This window comes from Lynx rufus, unplaced genomic scaffold (genome assembly GCF_022079265.1).
Source record: "Lynx rufus isolate CCGP_SWC_20201006 ecotype Redwood Valley unplaced genomic scaffold, mLynRuf1.p SCAF_10, whole genome shotgun sequence".
NCBI lineage: Eukaryota > Metazoa > Chordata > Mammalia > Carnivora > Felidae > Lynx > Lynx rufus.
The window spans coordinates 44,913,689-44,933,517 of NW_025814824.1; the positions used below are offsets into that span (position 1 = coordinate 44,913,689).

The following is a 19,829-nucleotide window of genomic DNA, read 5'->3' on the forward strand; positions in this document are numbered from 1 at the left end:
ATGGGGGGCTTCAGGAGGGACATACTTAATGCCCCTAACTCCCGACAGTGCCACTCTGGCTGCTCATGAGGGACCCTGGTTCTAATACACACACACACACACACACACACACACACACACCACTGGAAGCGGAAATCAGGGCTCCATAGGTTTAAATTAAATATGCAAATATATTCAAAGTCCAAATTCTATTCTTTTGCCAGCTTATACTGAAGCACAAATTTACAAAAGAAACCCAGGTTATCTAGTTAGTCAGGCTAGGGCTCTTCCCAACTGATTGGTGATGATGGTTATGTGCTTTAGTCTTCACTTGTCTCTGAAGTGCTTGATGTGTGGTGGGGGCCTGGCGGGCACTGGAGGTGGGGGGCACATGGGTGCGGGGAGGTAGGGTAGGGAGGAAGAATGTACTAACCCCTTGAAGAGCCAGTCTGTAACACAATGAGGCTGGGCTGGCATTCACATGTAGGCCACAAAGAAACTGAAGTTGAATGTTAACTGGTGAGGCAGGCAACACTGATATTATCCCTACTCCACAATGGAGGCTTTAAGTTGTGGGCAAAGTTTATAAATGAGGTATTTTAATTTTTACGAGATCTTATGCTTTATGCAAAATTTAAAGAACACATCGTCAGCTAAAGAATCGCCATTTTCCCCGTAAAGCAACGATCGCAAGTTCAAGGACAAGACCGTTTAAAATTGTAGGACACCTGTGAAAAAGAATAATTTCCGAAAAGCACAGTTCTTTTATTTTCAAGTTCATAATATTCATCTGATAACTTGGATTAGGCAATTATTCTAGAGGTCACAGGGAATCTGCCTAGACAAACAGATAAGAATAGCTTACATAAATGAGTGTATCAACTCAATGCACTATGAGGCTTTTACAATATTCATGCTCCTTGAAATTAGTTTTAGTATTTAAAATATCCCAGTCTTAATCGTTTGTTTGACAAAAGCTCTTCATCAGAACTTTCAAAGTTTTGCCTAGACCTTATCCAAATAACTATATTCTGAGTTGACTATTAAATTAATGTCTTCCTTTTGCTCAAGTTAGGACAATGATAATGACCATTATTTACTCTGCATTTTATTAACAATTTCTTACAATCCCAAAGGATGATCTTCTTTCCTGGAGGAGCACACAGAGACACAGCACCTATACTAATAAAATCTACTCCCATCACCTAAAGTGCCAAGTAGGTCTGAGCATGACCTCTTGTTCTTCACAAATATATTATTTATCATCCTCCTCAGAAGCCAGCAAGGCAGGTAGTAATATCGCCATTTACAGATGAGGAAACGGAGGATGAAAGATTTAAAGTTGTAAATTACTGTCAATTAGTAAAACAAAGAACCAGGTTTTAAACTAGCTTCAACAGGTATAGTCTTTCTAATTCATTAAATTAGCCTACTTACTGCTGAGGAGGGGGAAGAACATACAGAAATCAGGAGCAGCACTTTCTGTCACCATCCCTACCGGCATCCATGTAATTAACCCATCCGAGGGAACACACTTTTCATGACAACAGAAGTTCTCTTTTACCCCAACTGCGTGTTTATTCCTAGGGCTGTAGATTCCCATTTATTTGATATCAAGAGGGAGGGTTTGTTTTGTTTTTGTTTTTTAATTAAGGGCTAAAACCTTTTCTGTGCTTTGGGGCACATGGGTGGCTTAATCAGTTAAACGTCTGACTTTGGCTCAGGTCATGATCTCACAGTTTGTGGGTTCGAGCCCCGCGTCGGGCTCTGTGCTGACAGCCTGGAGCCTGCTTCTGATTTTGTGTCTCCCTCTCTCTCTGCCCCTCCCCTGCTCTGTCTCTCAAAAATAATAAATAAGCGTTAAAAAATAAAAATAAAGTTTTGTGTGCTTTGTAAAAATGATCACACCTAATTTTGCAGAGTCTTGAAGAATGCAAACCCAGCAATTTACCTGGTTGTTGTTGGTTTTTAATAAGGGTGGCGGAGGTTCGTGATGTAGGGGTGAAGAAGCCGAACTGCTTTCACTGTCGCTACCGTCACTTAAGCTAACTCTGAAAAGAAACAAGTCACACGCATCAGTACAGACAGTTCTTAACACATCTATGGAAACAGGCGCAGAAAGCAAGGAATCCAAACGCTAAATCATTGAAAACTTGTTGTAACTCATACAACTGCTAACACATACTGGCGCTTCCTTTGTATTTGGAACCGTGTTGAGTGTTTTGCCGGCTATTTCTCATTTTAATGACCCTTATTTCGACAGATGAGGAAACAGACTTAGACTAGGTCACCCGCCGAGGGGCAAGAGGTAAAAGTGGTGGCCATGGGATTCAGACCCAGGCAACAGAGCCCAAGGCTGGTGTTCAGCCACTATATTTTACGGGCCCCGTTGATCTCCCTGCTCCAACTCCACCCACCTACTACCATCGAGCATGTTACCCAAGCCTGCAGAAGGTCGGCAAAATCAGTTTGTAGGTTACTATCTTTCCTTCCGAACCCCTCCCCTCCCCTGCCACCTCTCTGCGACAGGTGAACACTTCACCAATACAGCGAAAGTACAGGCTGCGGGAGTAGAAACAGTGGCAAAGGAGAATATGTGTCAGTCACACAACAGCCCTGTGTGACTGACAGCTCAGGGGGACATGGAGGATGGGCTGTGTGAAGCCCAACGTGCTAGACCCACGCCAACTATTTCTACCGTGCGGTGATTCAAGGCTGGCCCTGGTTTTGAACACTGATACAACAATTCATTGGAAATCTACTTCAGCAAGACGAAAAGACAGTGTGTTTGGGATACCTGTTTAAAGAACCCTAATATCTTTCAACAACCAAAGATGACAAAAATACAACCCCTCCCGTTTTTCTCTTTTCAGAACAAAATAGAATTTTCTTCCAGCCAGAGTACGAGATATTTCTTTATTCTACACTGGTGTATGTATACCCTCTTTCTGAAATGCCCTTCAGAGTCTGCTCCCTCTCCTGGGCTATACAGTCACCTAATACAATATTCTTTTCAGAGACAGAAAATGCTCTAGAAATCAGGACAGTTTTTCTTTTGCTGTGAATAGGCAATCACATTCCAGCCCTGTAATATATTCAGATAGACGAGATACAAGATAGGAAATGAAAAGGATACACTGGGACATCCTTTTAGCAAAAACTGATGGAACTTGTTTTTCTTAACTAAATTACATTAATGAAGTGTTCAGTTGAAGCGCTGCTTTAAAATGCTTCTTGACTGAAGTGGTAAGGCTGAGTATTTAAGCTGATTAAACAGTGGGGACTTTACAAGTGCAGGGAAGACCAAATGTTACCCAGGCGCTGCTGTGCTAACAGCACAGGGCAGGCGGGGGAAAGACGCGGATCTCTAACAACGTGCATGGCATCAGACAACACGCGAGCGTGTGGGATTTGACCTGCACGGACTCAGGGGAAGGAGTACCAAGGGGGTGAGCCTCCACAGTCACGGAACATCTAGATTTTCTAAATAACAATAACTGGAAATTGGCTCAATAGGTCACACGTTTTTCATCAGGTAAATGTGAGAGCAGTCAGGGTTTGGGGCTGTTACAAAATATGCTCACGGCCACATTCTGGTCCTTTTTTTAGGTCTTTCTGTCCTACCCTTTAGTTTACTTCTTGGCAGATTAAAAAATTCTAAAGGGAAATGTTACAAAGCCAAGGCCATAAGGCTCCTTATTTTCTCCTATTCAAAAAAAAACACAGATCGATGCGTTTGGGGGACAAGGTAGAGGAAGAGGTATTGAGGGTAAGTACTGAGTGGCCACACGGAAGAATCACTGAGGGGTCTGAGAGGGCATATACTCCAAGGAGCCCTTCTCCAAGGACGCTGAGGAAATACCAATTAGGAAACACATGATCTGTCCAGTTTGGGTTAAGATGGTATTCTTTTAAGGAATTTTAGGGCCTTTTACACAGTAATGGGTAATGGGAAAAGATTTAATGCGAAGTATTATAAATGTAATTGGATTTTAAGTTCAAGTAGATTCATATTTTTTCTACTCAAACACATTAAAGTAAGCATGCCTATTTGTTTTCCTCGTGATAAAGAAATAAAACCCTCAAGGCAATTTCAAGTTGACTATTAATTATAAGTGACATGAATTACCATCTTCTAATGTGGAATTATGCCTCACAGCATTAAAGCTACTTAAGGAACCTAATTGTCAGCACACTTAAAAGGAATTTATTTTCTGGAAAACACACACAGGTGATCCTAGTTTTAATTAGGTCACACACATAATTCACTGGAGCCAATTACATATTTCCAGCTACAAACAGCAAACATGTTTCCTTAAATTCTGAGACTATAGCAACGGATCTACTATGCACATTCTTCAAATGACAACGGAGTTTACTTCAGCTGTCAGTCCTGCTACCTTGACGTATGCTTTCAAGAACAAGGACTCCTAATAGGACGTTTTCCCCACAGAATGTTTAGAGGAAAAACCTCTGCTCCCTGAGAAAAGGGATACAGAGTTCCCTGTAAAGGTGAATATAAGCACGCCAAGGGGACCCAACGGACACGAATGTGACCAGGTACCGCAGGCACGGGGTTTGGTGTTTCACACCTTTGCTGTGGTTCCACTGGGAAGGCTAGGAACGGGCAGGCTTCCACCGCAGGGAGTTGCACCCCTGGGAAGTCACTCACCTGCGGCTTCGGCTGCCTCCTCTATTTACAGGTCTCTCCATCTCGGAGTCATTGTCATTATCCTCTGCCTCATCTGATTCCTCCTCATTGTCATCCGAATGTAGATCTTTCATTATTGACCTTAAAGGACCTGAGGAATGACAGTAAACACAATCACATGACTTCAAGCACACTTAGTCATATTAGACACACAGGACTGCTCACCAGCACTGAACACTGGTCACAGAAAACAAACAAACAAACCCGTTATTATATATACTTATACAATTTACAAAACAAATTTGGTAGTTTCGGGAATGTCATATCTAACCAAAACACTATTGTTTTCAGAACAGATGCCCCAGGATGTTCATCGGAAAATCTCTATTTCCTAGGAATGTGTTACTGTGTATTTTTTTCTCTAAGAAAAATTACAACTAAAAAGGAACAGAAAGGTCTATTAGTAAATTGAATGTTTTGTTAGGTTAATCCATGTATTGAAAAGTTGAGGCTAATAAATCACCATGGTTGTAACTTGTTCTTGGCAATGCAGCCTTTGTGTGGTAGTTTTTGATCTATTAAGGTTTAGCTGTTCCTTTTATTTCAAGGTCAATTTCAGGTCAAGCAAGCATTTCAGTCAAGTTCAGATTATAAAGTATTTCAATTCCATGGTGTAAGGTCCTATCTCTGATCTTCATATTGATCTTGGACACCAGGTCTTGGGCAAGCAACAATGTTGTGCAGCCAATTTTTATTTTGCTTAAGAAATTCCTGGCAAAATACCAGCATATATTTACATAAGTAAAACCATGCAATAAATCAGATGCCCAGAAAATTCAAGAGAGTATCCAGCATAAGATGGGACAGAGAGAGAGAGAGAGAGAGAGAGAGAGAGAAAGCCATAACTAGTTTTATTCTAGAACAGGACATAACTGGGGGGGAAAAAAAAGGGAAAAAAAATTCAGATTCAGCATGGCTTATTTTCATTGGACTGCTCTAAATGTGATGAAAACAAGACCACTCTCTTTAATGTTAAAGAAGACACTGTGGAGGCAATCAAGAAAGTGAGAGAGGCATTTTTATTCTGGATTAGGCGAGTCCTAAAGTCTAATCTATGACATAAATATCTCAGCTATCACTAAGTCAGTTCTAAAATAAGCGTTGATTCTTCGCAATCTCACACTCTGCAAAACCCAAATGTCTCTGCTTTTGTAGTGGGCTTATATCTTTGGAAGTGAGCGTAACAAGAAATTTGAATAGCCAAAATGGTCAGTGTCTTTTATTTTTTTCCTGGAAGCTTAGCCTTAGCCCAAATACATCCAACAGTTTAATCCTTTTCAAAACACAGAAGACCATCAGGAATTGAGTATGGTCAATGAGAAAGGGAAAGTGCAACATGATGCTCAAAACCAAATTATTCCTTGATACGATCTCACTTTTCATGTTTAAAAAAAAAAAAGGAGACCTTATTTGAAGATTTCCACACACGGAAATGTGTAAAATACACATTTGGTTAATGTTCTGGTTTAAACGTGTTAGATTTCTTTACATTTAAATCTCTTTATTTTAAAGTTCAACTAGAGGGAAAATAATGTTTTAAAGACAGCAAATTAACACTTGCCAAAGAAAACAGGTCTATTAATCTGTAGAAGAAATAAATAAATAAAATGAAAGACATCCAGGAGGGAGGGTAAAAACCTATTTCTCTATGTCGCAGCCTCTCAACTCCAGCTTTTGCTATTGTATTTCCTTGGGGAGCTCCCTGGAATGGGCTAGGTCTATAATCCTTTTGTAAAATGGGACTCTGAAGGCAGGGACTGGAAAAGGGGGAATTTCTAGAGGCCGGCCTCATACATCAGAACAATACTCCAGTTCATTCCTAGGGGAAATAAATACAACTGCATAAAAGCCAAGTTATCATTCAAATAATAAAACAGTAGAAAATAAGGCCATAAATCAACTCATTAAGATGTTTTATGAGAAAAACGTCTCCCAGTTTGCCTGGGAGATACTGATACCTTGTTGCCTTGTCTGGGATGGTGTGAAGCTGGAGCTGGAACTGGAGCTGGAACTGGCAGGACTGGGCTGTTCAGACTTGAAAGAAGAAGAGAAAGCCACAATCAACACATTGGGGGGGGGGCATCACACATCCAAAATTAAATACAACATTGTTGCCCCCAAATATTCTGCTCTTCAAAAACAGTCTGGCACTGCGTAAGAACAATGGCAACACAGTGCATTCGGCCAAAAGCGGTGACACAGGAGAGTCACGCTGTCCTCTGTGTTTTGTCCGCCATATTTTTACTAGACGCAGAAACAAGTATACAGATTCAAGGATGATGAGACAAACACCTGGGTGCTACATGAGGGAAGAACCTGGCTTTGATTTCACGCCCGTGTTTACTGCTATCCAAATCTCCTTCTAAAAGATTACCTTGATTGCCCTTTCTGCAATGTTTGATGGACTCGACCGGTTAAAACATAGTGGTAATGAGGCCAAGGTCACTGGTTCAATCACATTATGAGCCAGTTAATTTCACTCTGGTCCAAGGCCATGACCCAACCCTAACCCCATTCATCCACAGTTTGCAAATAGAGGTAATGTTCACAAGGAGATCTGGCCAAGTCTCACAAATGAGTCATGGGGAAATGTTGCCACTACTTAAAAAAACAAAATTAAAAACAAAAAGCACCCTTTAATTCCACAGCCTACAGATGCAGGGAGAAAGCATGATACACGTGTCCCACTCCTTCACCATGGACTCTCCTCATCCTCTAATACCCAGGACAAATGCCACTCCCTCCCTGGCCTGTCCAACTCACAGGTGTCTTCCTTTTCCAAACCCACTGAAAACGTGGCTCTCATCTGTTTGCTTCTGTGATATGCTGCAGTGTCGCGCGACCTGTGATGCATGTGTCTTTTCCCTCCAGCAGACTGCGGGGACTTGAAAAGGCAGGGGTGCGGGGGTCTCTCTGGTGCTTCTTGTTATCACCTCATACTTAGCATCAAGCACTGCATACAGCAGGCACTCTGTATCTGTGACTGAAGGCAGAGCATCAGGCCCTCTGTTCCACCATCTGCCACTTTCTAGAAGGCTTTGCAGTAGGTAAAAACGGGAAGAGCAAATGCATGGACAGAACAGTGCAAAGAATTTGATCATACCATCAACACAGTCGAATTTTACGGATTTAGGCCAAATTTAACATAACTTACTGTTGGTACATTTGGCTGCAAGAGTGGGCTATTTCCACCCACTTTCTAATGTGCTCACAGCCTCACCTACACACTCATGTTATCCGAGAAAAACATGAGGTCTTTCCATGTACAGGACCTATCTTCTTTCTACGTTGCTCAGTGGGCGCCCGAGTTATCAGGGCCACGTGGAAGACAAACTAAGAGCACCAACGGAAGCCGCTCCATGAGGACAACCTCAGTCCCGTCGATAATGCGGTTTTCTCACCACCGACTGTTTCATCTCCCTGCCCCCCACCCCCAACCCCCTCCTCCCCCCCCCCCCCCCCCCCCCCCCCGGCAACACCGAGATCCAGACTCAGACACAAGGAAGCACTTTCAGGCCTTCCAAATGCACACTTCACGTCCTCGGGCTGGATGGGAAAACAGGTGTCAGCAGTTTACCACTCATCCCGCAGGAAAAGAGCCAGACAGGATCTCTAATGAGCAGCAGGCGGCCACCAACCCTTCACCGCTGCAAGAGGTACCGGAGACGTGCCGCACGATGTCCTCCACGCTGCTGTCTGTGGCCCACACACAAGAGGTGGTTCACGAGCACAAACGCCTGTGTGAGGCGCTCTTCGTGTCTGCTGAGTGGCGCGTCCACTGCCGAGCCACAAAGGTGAGCTGCCCACCACACGGGCGTTGGGCTAGCAGTCGTGTGCAATGCCCAGCTGCAAAACATTTCCCCTGGGCGCCGTGGAGCACTCCTTTTCCTCTCCAGGGCGCTCTTTTCAGAAAAGTGTCTGCAAATGGTATTCTTTTGAGAGCTCTGGAAACCATGTGGGAGCCAAAAAGGAGGTTTCCTTACGAGTGAGTGGAGGGAGCTCTAGGTCCCTCTCCTGCCGGACCAGTCATGTTGCACTGGACTCAAAAGAGCCGTTCTGCCAGAGCTATTTGCTGAGAGTGACATTAATGGGGCAAGCAAGAGGGGATGGTGGTCATCTCTCCAACCACCCCCTGCCAAACTTGATCCATCTGCCTCAAGCATCATGCCAGGGCCAGAACCAAACCTGCAGGCAGCCTTCTTTTAGCTTCTTAACCACAAACAAGGTTAATAATTCCACGGTTACCATCAGAAAATTGACCAAGAGTAAAGAACAGAATACAACAGGAGAAAAAGGCTTTCGTTCAATGTTTATCATTAACACCACGCCTGATCCGCAAAGGATTTAAGGGCGATAGTGCTTAATTCACTGCAAATATGAACACAGAAAGTTTAAAGCAACAGAGGTGAATGGAAAAGGATACAATGTTGAATGCTGGACAGCAGATTTCAATGTCCTGGGAGCTTTTTGTAACCAGAACAGGGATTTGTGCTTTGGGAGCCAAGGAGACCCCTTGGGATGATCAAAGACAGTGAGTCTCCCACTTTCATGGGCATTAGAATTACCCGGAGGACTTGTTAAAACACAGACAGCTGGGTCCGACTCCAGAGTTTCTGAGTCAATAATTCTGGGATAGGGATGAGAACCTGGATTCCATAAAAGTTCCCAGGTGACGCAGCTGCTGTTCTGGGGACCAACCCGACTTTTAAGAACCTTAAGAACCGCTGATCAAGGATCCAGAGATTCATAGCCATGGATATTCATCAGAATCAGTTAGGGGGGGATTCTATACATATGGAAATTTTGACTCAATGGGTTTGGTGTGGTGGGTCGGGGCATATTTATATTGTAAAAGCTCAACAAACAGTATTAATGAAAATTCCAAGCAGAACACCACTGATACTAGGTTAATCATTTCTTTCTTTCTAAATGCAAAAGCATGTTTTGGAAAGAATCTTAAATTTATGAAAGCGGAAGAGAAAAAAAAAGCATCATGAGAAAAAATAGAAACTGATTGATGTTTCTAGAAGTAGCATCCTTGCCTTCTCATCAAAGTGTTTTGCAAGAAAAGCACCCTGAAAAAAATGCAGTTACCACTCAATAAAGACACTTAAGAAGCATGTACAAAAATCACGTCATAGCGGATGGGCCTTAAACTTACCTAACCAGACCACAGCAGAATTCAACTCGATGTTAACTGCTCAAAAAGCTATTCTGCTATTAGATGGGGCTGACACAGTCTTACAGTTTATCACATCCAACAAGCAACAACAAAAAAGCGTTGCTCACTTTAAGTCTGTATTTTATTTGAACATAAAATCAGATTTACTCTCCAAAAACACAAATCAAGGATGACTTTATAAATGAGGAAAGGTTTTTTTTTTGTTTTGTTTTGTTTTTTTAAAAACTGTTCACCAGGGGCGCCTGGGTGGCGCAGTCGGTTAAGCGTCCGACTTCAGCCAGGTCACGATCTCGCGGTCCGTGAGTTCGAGCCCCGCGTCAGGCTCTGGGCTGATGGCTCAGAGCCTGGAGCCTGTTTCTGATTCTGTGTCTCCCTCTCTCTCTGCCCCTCCCCCGTTCATGCTCTGTCTCTCTCTGTCCCAAAAATAAATAAACGTTGAAAAAAAAAAAAACTGTTCACCATAAAGAGAGCTAGATTAAGATCTTTACAGACCCCAAGGACTGAAAAGATCATTGCTTCCTCTTGTCCCCTCCTTACATGTATATGTGCCAAAACCTAAGTGTAAGGGAACCTCAGTGAGGTTCTGATTATTTCCATTACTAATTGGATACTTGTTTTTGAAATATCAAAATCTGCCCCACTAAAAAAAGTTTTGGCCTCTTCCTGTTTAGGCCCAAAGGACACATGCTTAACTGACCTCCTAAGTTCTCAAACGCTAGACATGAAGCTTAAACAGTGTGTTCCACAGGGACCGAAGTCTGGGCTTAAGCACCTCAAGTTCTATGACACTCATTATCATATCAAGCATTCACTGAGTGTTAAACTTGGGAATCTCTCTCTCACCTTGCCTGCTCAAGCCTTTCCCAATATCTAATAAAAACCTGACTTCATTCGGATAAAAAACAATCATCTCAATTTCTACTGCTTCAGCATTAAGGTCCTCAGAGAGCGAGGGCACTGAACCTCAGGTGGAAGTGATAATGTTAAATTGTGCAATGGAATCAAAATCCCTAGCCCACTACTGTTACAGGGTACCTCATCAACATCTGGTTGCTACTATTACTTACAATAGACCCCATAGTCCTCTTTTGCCTAAAACAAGATCTATCTTTACTACCAAAACAATGGGCCTACCAAGATTTGCAATGGAATCTTCAACATTAAATGGCTATGCGAAATCATTTTATAATGGATTTTCTACGGAGGATTATTTTTGTTCAAGACGAGTAAGAAAAACCACATGTTTACAACTCGTACGAGTTAAGTGCTTCAGAAGAGAACACCTGTCAAGGCAGGTCACGCGAGAGGGCTTGTAAATCTGGCATTGTTTCTTACGCTGGGAGCAAGGCTTCCTCCTTAAGTGATCAGAAGGCAGAAGAGGCCATCTTTTCTCAGAGGCCACTGTATTTCTGAACAGAATTTCAACTTGATCTTTAAAGCAATCAAAATAAAGAAAAAAGGGGGAGAATAATATATGCCTTTTTTTTTCTTCAGTGGAAAGGGAGAGAATATAACTAGTTAAACAGAAATGATTTTAGATACATTGCTACTTGTTTTCCACAAAATTTCTGCCTTGCTGAGTAAAAGAAAACATAGAGCCTGCAATAAAAATGACCTTTTTTGCACAAATATCCAGAAAGACTGTGTCAAGGGTGAGTGCTAAACAAAGAAATCACAAATGTAATACACTTTATTTATATCTCTATCAACTTTTGTGACTAGAGTAATAGGTTCTTGTCAGTTTAGTGCTTCCATCACTAAAAATTAATAATCATCTGACGCTTTTTTTCCTCAGCATATAATACCATTTAAATTTTTTTTAATGTTTATTTTTGAGAGAGAGAGACATACAGAGAGCAAGTAGGGGAGGGGCAGAAAGAGAGAGAGAAGGAGGGAGACATAGAATCTGAAGCAGGCTCTAGGCTCTGAGCTGTAAGCACAGAGCCCGATGCAGGGCTCGAACCCACAAACCATAAGATCATGCATGACCTGAGCCAAAGTTGGTTGCTTAACCGACTGAGCCACCCAGGCGCCCCAGCATATAATATCATTTAAAAGACTATCTCATTTATGATGGATGTTAACTGAACTCACAGTGGCAATCATTTCACAATATATCCACGTATCAAATGATTACGTTATACGCCTTAAACTAATACAATTTTTACGTCAACTGTATCTTGATATAACTGAAAAAAAATAAGACTACCTCATTTAGTCTCTCTTCTATAAGAAACTGAAGATAATCCAACTCAACTTTCAAATATACACTTAATTCATTTTTAAAGAAAAATGACATATCCATTTTAAACAATTATGGGAAATGTTCATCATAGGAGTGTAGTCTCTTACCAAATTCCCATTGATAGGTAATATATGGTGATAGGTATGTCAACAAAAGGTAAGCTTGCAGGCAAGCAAAGAACTAAGTATTAAAAAGTTGTGAAATAACACGGATTAACTTAATCTCACAAGAATGATGCAAGAATTATCAAAAGGGCAGACATGAGAACTTTTATTTTCATTTGATTTTACACTAATAACCGCTTCAAAATAAACATGCTAAAAGAACAAAGCTTTATTATATAGAAAGATAATATATCTTTGTGTCACTCTATCTATCGTATTATTTCCTTTGCTTGACCATTAGAAAGGCAAGTGTTACGGACTGAATGTGTTCTGCTAAAATTCATATGTTAAAGGCCTAAACCCCCACAGGATGGTATTTGGAGATGAGGCGTTTGGGAGGTAATTAGGGTAATTTGGGAGGTCATGAGGGTGGGGCTTTCATGATAGGATTAGCGCCCTTATTTAGAAGAGACACCAAGAGCTCTCCTGCCCAGCATGTGAAGAACACAGTGAGACGGAGCTGCAAGAAGAAAACCCTCACAGGGGAACCAAATCAGGCAGCACTTTGAACTTGGCCTTCCCAGCCTCGAGAACATAGGAAATCTGTTATGTAAGCCACCTACTCTGTGGTATTTTGTTACAGCAGCCCAAGCTGATTAAGACAAAAGGGCCTATTTTTTATCCCCATTTTACTGATGGTGAAACCAAAGCACAGTAAGATTAAGCGGCCAGTAGGTAACAGTCAGGAGGATTAGCATCCAAGTTTTCTGACTTCTAATCCAGTTCTCTTTCCACTTACACCTTGAAAAAGCAGAATTAATTTAAAGCAGCGTTCTGAACACACTAACACTCTGTGATAACACTAGTCAGGGAACAGAGTTTTCTGTGTCACTGTCGAAGCTGCACTGAATATCCTTCTGTCCATGAGGGACTTCGGTACCCAAAACAAACCAGTGATAAAACCCTGCATCCCTGGGTCTGAATGTGCCTGTGTCAATTGCTTCTAACATTTGTCCAATCAACGCTACAACAGATCCTGGCTACTCCCCTCACTAGTTCAGTAAGTTTTGCTTAAAACAGCAAGGAGTTTTCTCCTAGAATGGCCCTGATCCTCTTGACATTGGTACTGATCAAGAAGACTGACATCAGGCGACACGCTACGATCCTTTATTTTATTTACCTTCTAAAGTGATCTACTCTTGTTATTCAGCTCTTCTATACAAGCCATACATAACCCTCGGAAAAAAAATAGATTTAATGTTTTAAATAATCTGCCAACAGGTCTTTCTTTGAAAACAAAGAGAAAGTGGGGAAAGGACACCGGAATAGGAAGCTACAACTTTTATTGCTTAACAGTTACTCAAGCCTGTGACCAAAGGGTTGGCAAACCCTCTCCATTTGCAGGTATTATGACAAATGAAATGAACTTGATGTTAAATTGTAGGTGTATTTAGCCTGCGGGGCCCTTACATTTTCAAAAGCTATTGTCATGCCTGTCATTTTCTGGTAAGAGAGCAAGATCCTAAGAACTGCCCTCTCTCCTGTTAGCAAACCAGAAGCCTTATTTCTGTTACATAGCCCACTTACGGACAAAATCATCCTGGAAGCCCAGATAATTGGCTTTATATTGTGATGCCTCTGTTTTGAGCATTTGCCGCCTTCTTCCTTATTATTGTCACCTTCACTGTTATTATTAAATGCTGTCATCATTTGTGCCCATCACCCCCAGTCTGAGAACACAGAATCCCATTAGGAAACGAAATGGCCTTGGGGAACAAGGGCCTATAAATCTTTCCACGAGACCCTTTTCCACACTTAGGGATGGCTATAATTTTCTTTTAGCTTCCTCTCTTTTAAACACAAGAGCCCCAACTCTTTTATCATCACCGGTTGTACTTGGAAGGCTGCTACTGACTATTGTGGCCAGAACATATGATCTTCCAAAAAATCCGGTTGTTGCAGGATGGTGTATATTCCAGATGTGTGCCCCAAATCACACACTTGTTAAGAGCTTTAGGAATGAGAAATTATCTGGAAACAGACCATTTATAGTTGCACTCCCTCTAAGCATGTTGTTATTCCGTGAGCAAAGACCATGTGCATAGAAGCTGTGTTTCACAACTGGCCATAAAATATACCACTGGGTTGTTAAGCCAGAGACTTATCTTTTAACTGCTCGCTCGCTCTCTCTCTCTCTCTCTCTCTCTCTCTCTCTCTCTCTCGTGTATTTTGAGGATTAGGGTAGAGAAAGAAAAAAGTTATAAGTGACAGGGTTTAGAGCTGTAATGCCTCACAAAAGAGAAAGAAAAAAAAAGTTTCCTCGCAGAATTGCCCCATAATTAACCACTATTGAAGGGGACCACTGAACATTAGAACACCATTGCTCATCAGTTAACAATAAGATCCTGAAACTGTTGTCAGAACAACTATTCAGTTCCTTGTGAAATAACCCACCTGTGCAGTGCAGGAGACGCCTGAAATATTGTAAAAGTATTGTTGCATTCTTTCGCCATATAAGGGCAGTGTTGAACAAAGTCCTAAAAGTATGTTATATGCGGTTGTAACTCTCAGTTTTGGATTATAAAACTTAAAATATTAAAGTAAATTAAATAGAATGAGTTCAGGGTATCAAAAAGATGTAATTAATTGAAATGAAGTAAAGCACAGATACACCTGAAGAGATCATCTGTCAAGACATTAAACTGCATTTTCTCATTAACTTTAGACCTTTTTTAAAAAAATGGCTTACTTTAAAACGGCCATAGCGCATGTGATGGACAGCTATAGAACCTTTATAGTCTTACACAAATGTCAAGAAGTTTTATTAATTTTAATCTTTGGACATCTTAGAGAATTTCCCCCATTAAATGTGAAGCTTAGATTTACTATCCTAGCAGCAGCATCAAGACTCCATTTTATTTGCTAAGACCTTTCCTTCCGTGGTACTTTGACTTCCAAAATAACCAAAGTCCACTGGGGAAAAAGTATTGATTTAAAACCATCCGATCATCACCAGGTCAAAACGCAACATTTCTCATTATCAGTCTATGATTTATATCACAAAGATTGCTGATAGTTGCAAGCATTAAGTCTTTACACGCCCATATCTCCCTAATTAAAATAACAGTGTGCTTTCCAGGTAACACACTGAATCCCTTTCTTCTGGATCAGCACTCCAAAGTTCCATGGGGGTGGGTATGTGCATGCATATGCACATAGATGGATGTAAGATAATCCATGGGGGTAGAAGAAAATAATAGAACCCTTACTTATTTTCTTTTTAATTTTCCAGTATTTGTATGTGCCTTCTTGTACGGAATGTTAGCACAGTCACTGCTACAATTTAGAAATATACATACCTTGGGGATACAAGTTTATCGAGAGAGATGAGCTTTAACCTCAACTCTATAGATAATTATCAGCTTGAATTCTGTAAGTTACCTGCTCAAATCTTAATTATATCACATAGATTACAAATTCTGGAGTGATAGGTGCTAAATACACAAGGCAGTGTCATATCAGTTTATTTAGAGACCATCCAGATTTTTGTATTTTATATTTTACACTCAAAATTTACTTAGAGCTTAAATTTTAACTTTGAAGTTAAATAGAAATACTCTAACAAAGCTCCTTGTCAAATAAGAGGTAACACAGACTTATTTAAAAGATTTTAAAGTGCACAAAGATCTTAAAAACTCGACACAAAATGCTTAACATGACCTCCCTGCAATTTGAGATTATCTTTACTGTGGGTCTGTCTGATAATTTTATAGTGTTTGCTGAAAATTACACACTAAGGGGAACTGAAAATTTTATAAACAGCCTAACATCTAAATATGCTATACTTACATTCGCTTCTATCTAAAGTGTTAAGTACTAACACAAAGTTGATAAAAATAAAACTCTCTTTAAGAATTCCCCTCTATTTAATGAAAACAAATGAAAATAGCAAAAACACAGCCATTTAAGAGATTGTTCTCATGTGAACACATTAGGAGGTGGGGGGTTTTTGTTGTTGTTTTCTTCTTAATGCACCCCCTTAAAAACTGTGGCATTTGAGATCAACACATTCCCTATTAGTAATATTAAATTCTTGTCAAGAACATGAGGAAAGCTACCGCTTATAAGACTCTAAAGGAACCTACACTTCCATGCACACATATAAGCCCAACAGTTGCTTTTCTTCATAAATCAATCTATTGTTGCACCTCATAATGAGAAGGCAGATTTACTGCCTTTTACCGCCTTTTCTCACCATCAGAAAGATGCCTATTTGGGTAATAGGACGTTTCTCTTCTTCAAGGGTGTTTGGGATTAGGGAGGCAGGGGCAAGAACCTTTAACATCTGCTCCCTTCAAGTGAATGACACCTCCAGTTCTCACAGCCGGGATGCTGAAAAGCAAATGCCCATAAGTTGACAAAATTCTCTAACTTGAAGAAGCACAACTCTTTAAATATACTGAAGACACAGCTCTAAAACGCACATGTGGGATTTGAAGGTTATACTGTAAAACTGTAAAATGTATCATTTTGCTTGCTAACATTGTAATTCAACTGCCATAAAATCATCATCATAGAACAATAGGAGTTTTGGAATAAAGACCTTTGACTCCATTATCGTGAATTTTCTCTAACTCCGAAAACACATCTAAAGTACAGGCTGGTAAGACTTTAATCATTTGTGATCTCAATATTGTACAGTAAAAACAAGATAGTTTATAATATAGACTAACACTCTTCTGGCTTTATTTACTTATTTTTCCCTTAGGGAGAAATATTTAAGAATTGTGAACTTTAGACTTTAATTTAAAAACAAGAGAAAGGCACTCAACAGCATCTAATTCCTAACCATCTGCCTGTTAAAAATACATACACACACACACACACACACACACACACACACACACACACACACGTACGCACCCACTCACTCTAGTTAGGCTAAACATTCTCAGCAAGTAAGTAGATCTTGATGGATCTAAACAGAAGTTTCAGTAATCATAGTTCTACTTTTGGAAACACTGCTATCTTTAACAAGCATCATGATTCCTACTCGCAAATGCAATCAACCACAAATTAAAAGCAAAGAGGCACCAGCCACTACAAATAAATGAAGTGGGGCAGGTACTGGATTCCAGAAGAACCTCTATTTTTGGACAAAACTACATGATGTCTTGTGTCTGAGAATATGGCGTATTGCCTAGCGAGCTAGGCTTCTTGTTACTTTGGGCTATCTTTTGTCACTTAAGCAATGCTTTCTGACAGTTTTACAGGCTGTTATCCCAAGGACTTCAGTATTTATGGCCTTTATTCGCTTGGGCTTTCTGCTCTTATCCACTGGTTACTAATCACTAAATAGATTTTTTTTTTTTTTTATGGGACTGAAATTAGCTCAAAGGACGTCCTTCAACAATGGCAGCTCAGGACAGCACCGGCTAAAGGTCTTCTCCTCGGCCCTCTTCCTTGCTCTCTTCAATTTTCTCCTCCTTACAGACAAGTTAATGAGGATTCAGATTCACACTGTTCAATTAGAGCCACAGCACACATGATTTATGGCATTCTCAGAGGATGGTTTGGAACTGCTTCTGAATTGATCCTCAGAAACGCATTCAATTTCAATATCTCAAGAATGATTTAAAGACCCACACTTGTTTTTTTTAATCTTCATGAAACAAGAGCATCCCCTACTTGTACAATCATTATTCAGGAAAAGCTCAATTCTAGAATCCTTAACCATACCCATCCAGGCATGCACGTTTCAAATACATACATTTTACTTTAAAACTTTAGCACATTTAGCTTATCATATGGCAAATTTCTTCCTATAAAGACTACTTATCACCTTTTTGTCCACTACACATAAAAGACCAAGTGCTGAAAAGCAAGAATAAAACATAGACTCTTCTTTCCATTTAATCACATTTGACTTAAACATCTCCTAAGAGATTGGTTTTTATCTTATAACAATGTGAAATGTGTAACAGGTCAAGTCCTCTTTACCAGCTGAATGCTCGAAACCTGAAAGGCAAATTAGTCTAGAAAGCGGTGTTTTCTTATCAACTAAAAACCCGAAAGAAAATTAGAAATACCGATATTATTCTCATAAACTTCCTGATGAACTAGGCAAACTGCACAATTCCCCGAGTGTGGGCCAAGCGGTGGGGGAGGGAAGTGAGGGAAGGCGAGAGGAGCTGACTGTGAAGCAAAACTAAGGCTCTGCTCACTGCTCTAGAATAGAATTTACTAAATATGACTCTTCCTGGAATGAAAGGGAGTTATTATGATCAGCTTCTGTTTTCTCTGAAATTATGCTGGAATGAAAACATTTAAAAAGGAAATGCTATTCAAAAAAAAAAAAAAAAGGTTTCTTAAGTCTTTAGATATTTCCATGCCTGGGTAAAAACCGTATGTTCTACCCCATCAGAAAAAAATAACTTTAATTTACGAGATTAGTATTTACATGAAATTACTTTGCCCACTTATAAAAAACATTAACTATTTGGACATCTAGAGACCCATATGGTAAATTCTCCTGGAATATAGTTCCAGGGAAATTTATTTCTGCCAATGAATGTCCGCTCATTCTGATATCCCAACATAAAACTACATAACTCTCATACTTCTCTAGGATAAAAATGGTAGACCTTATTGCCCATGTATAAACTTTGCCCAACTCTGAATAAATCCTACGGTCTTTAAATTTTGTTACTACTTAACTTGGTTTTTGTCACATATATTGTTTTGTCATATATATTAATCTGTAAGGCAACTTCCATTCAAACAGGCAGACAGTAGAACTATGAAACAAACTGACAATTAAATACATGTATTTGTGTAAGAATCTGCATAGCAATAATTTTTTAAAAAATAAGACCATCTCTCTGGGATTATCAAAACATATTAAGGAAACACTGTAATCTGTAATTAAGAGATAACTAATTTTTATCAAATCCTCTAGTAGTTAGATGACAAGTGTTATTTTTCAGTAAGTTAAATTTTACACTGTTTGCTTTTATATCTAAAAATGTGTGAATGGGGAAAGAAAAACATTTGGAGGTATGGCTTTTCAAAATATGATAAGCTATATAATTATGATAAACTGAAAGACCAGTATTATTCTTTTCTGGATGAAAAGATTCATTTCAGATTAGTAAGATTTTTACAAATCTAATCCTTAGCTTTCTTTAAGAAAATAAAAGGAAGTCTATACTATTACAATCATGAGCAGAAGAAACTTCAATATGTATAACTTCTAACTTCTTTAATATGGACTTGGACAATTCCCGGGTAGATAAAATACATGTAAATTCTTGGAAGTCAAGGGAGAACCGTACCTTTTTTTTTTCTACCTTAAATCAGTCTGAGGGAAAAAACGCACATCAGGGTTCCATTATATGATGACGTATTAGAAAATCATACCTATTTTATAAACTTCTCTAATTTTTTTAATTAGATCAATGCGTGCTATATGCAAATTAGTGACCTAAAATCAGGAAGGTTTTCCTGAATTCTTCTATAAAGAGAAACCCCCTGTGTCTTCCGTTCATCTCCTCATGCTTACCCCCTTCTTTCATTACCTTGTAGAACATCGTAGAAGCTGTCTTTCCT

At 39.9% G+C, this 19,829-nt stretch overlaps 1 protein-coding gene across 3 annotated transcripts in view; it reads right to left on the reverse strand.

The window, feature by feature from the left end:
• Nucleotides 1–19,829, reverse strand: part of MLLT3 (MLLT3 super elongation complex subunit) — a 285,909-nt gene that overhangs the window by 13,582 nt on the left and 252,498 nt on the right. For all 3 annotated transcript variants that reach the window (XM_047064901.1, XM_047064917.1, XM_047064909.1), the window contains 3 exons: nt 6,649–6,724; nt 4,652–4,781; nt 1,931–2,030 (listed from right to left, as the gene is read on the reverse strand). In XM_047064901.1, the coding sequence (XP_046920857.1) occupies nt 1,931–2,030; nt 4,652–4,781; nt 6,649–6,724 (306 nt within the window). The remainder of the gene's footprint in view (nt 1–1,930; nt 2,031–4,651; nt 4,782–6,648; nt 6,725–19,829) is intronic.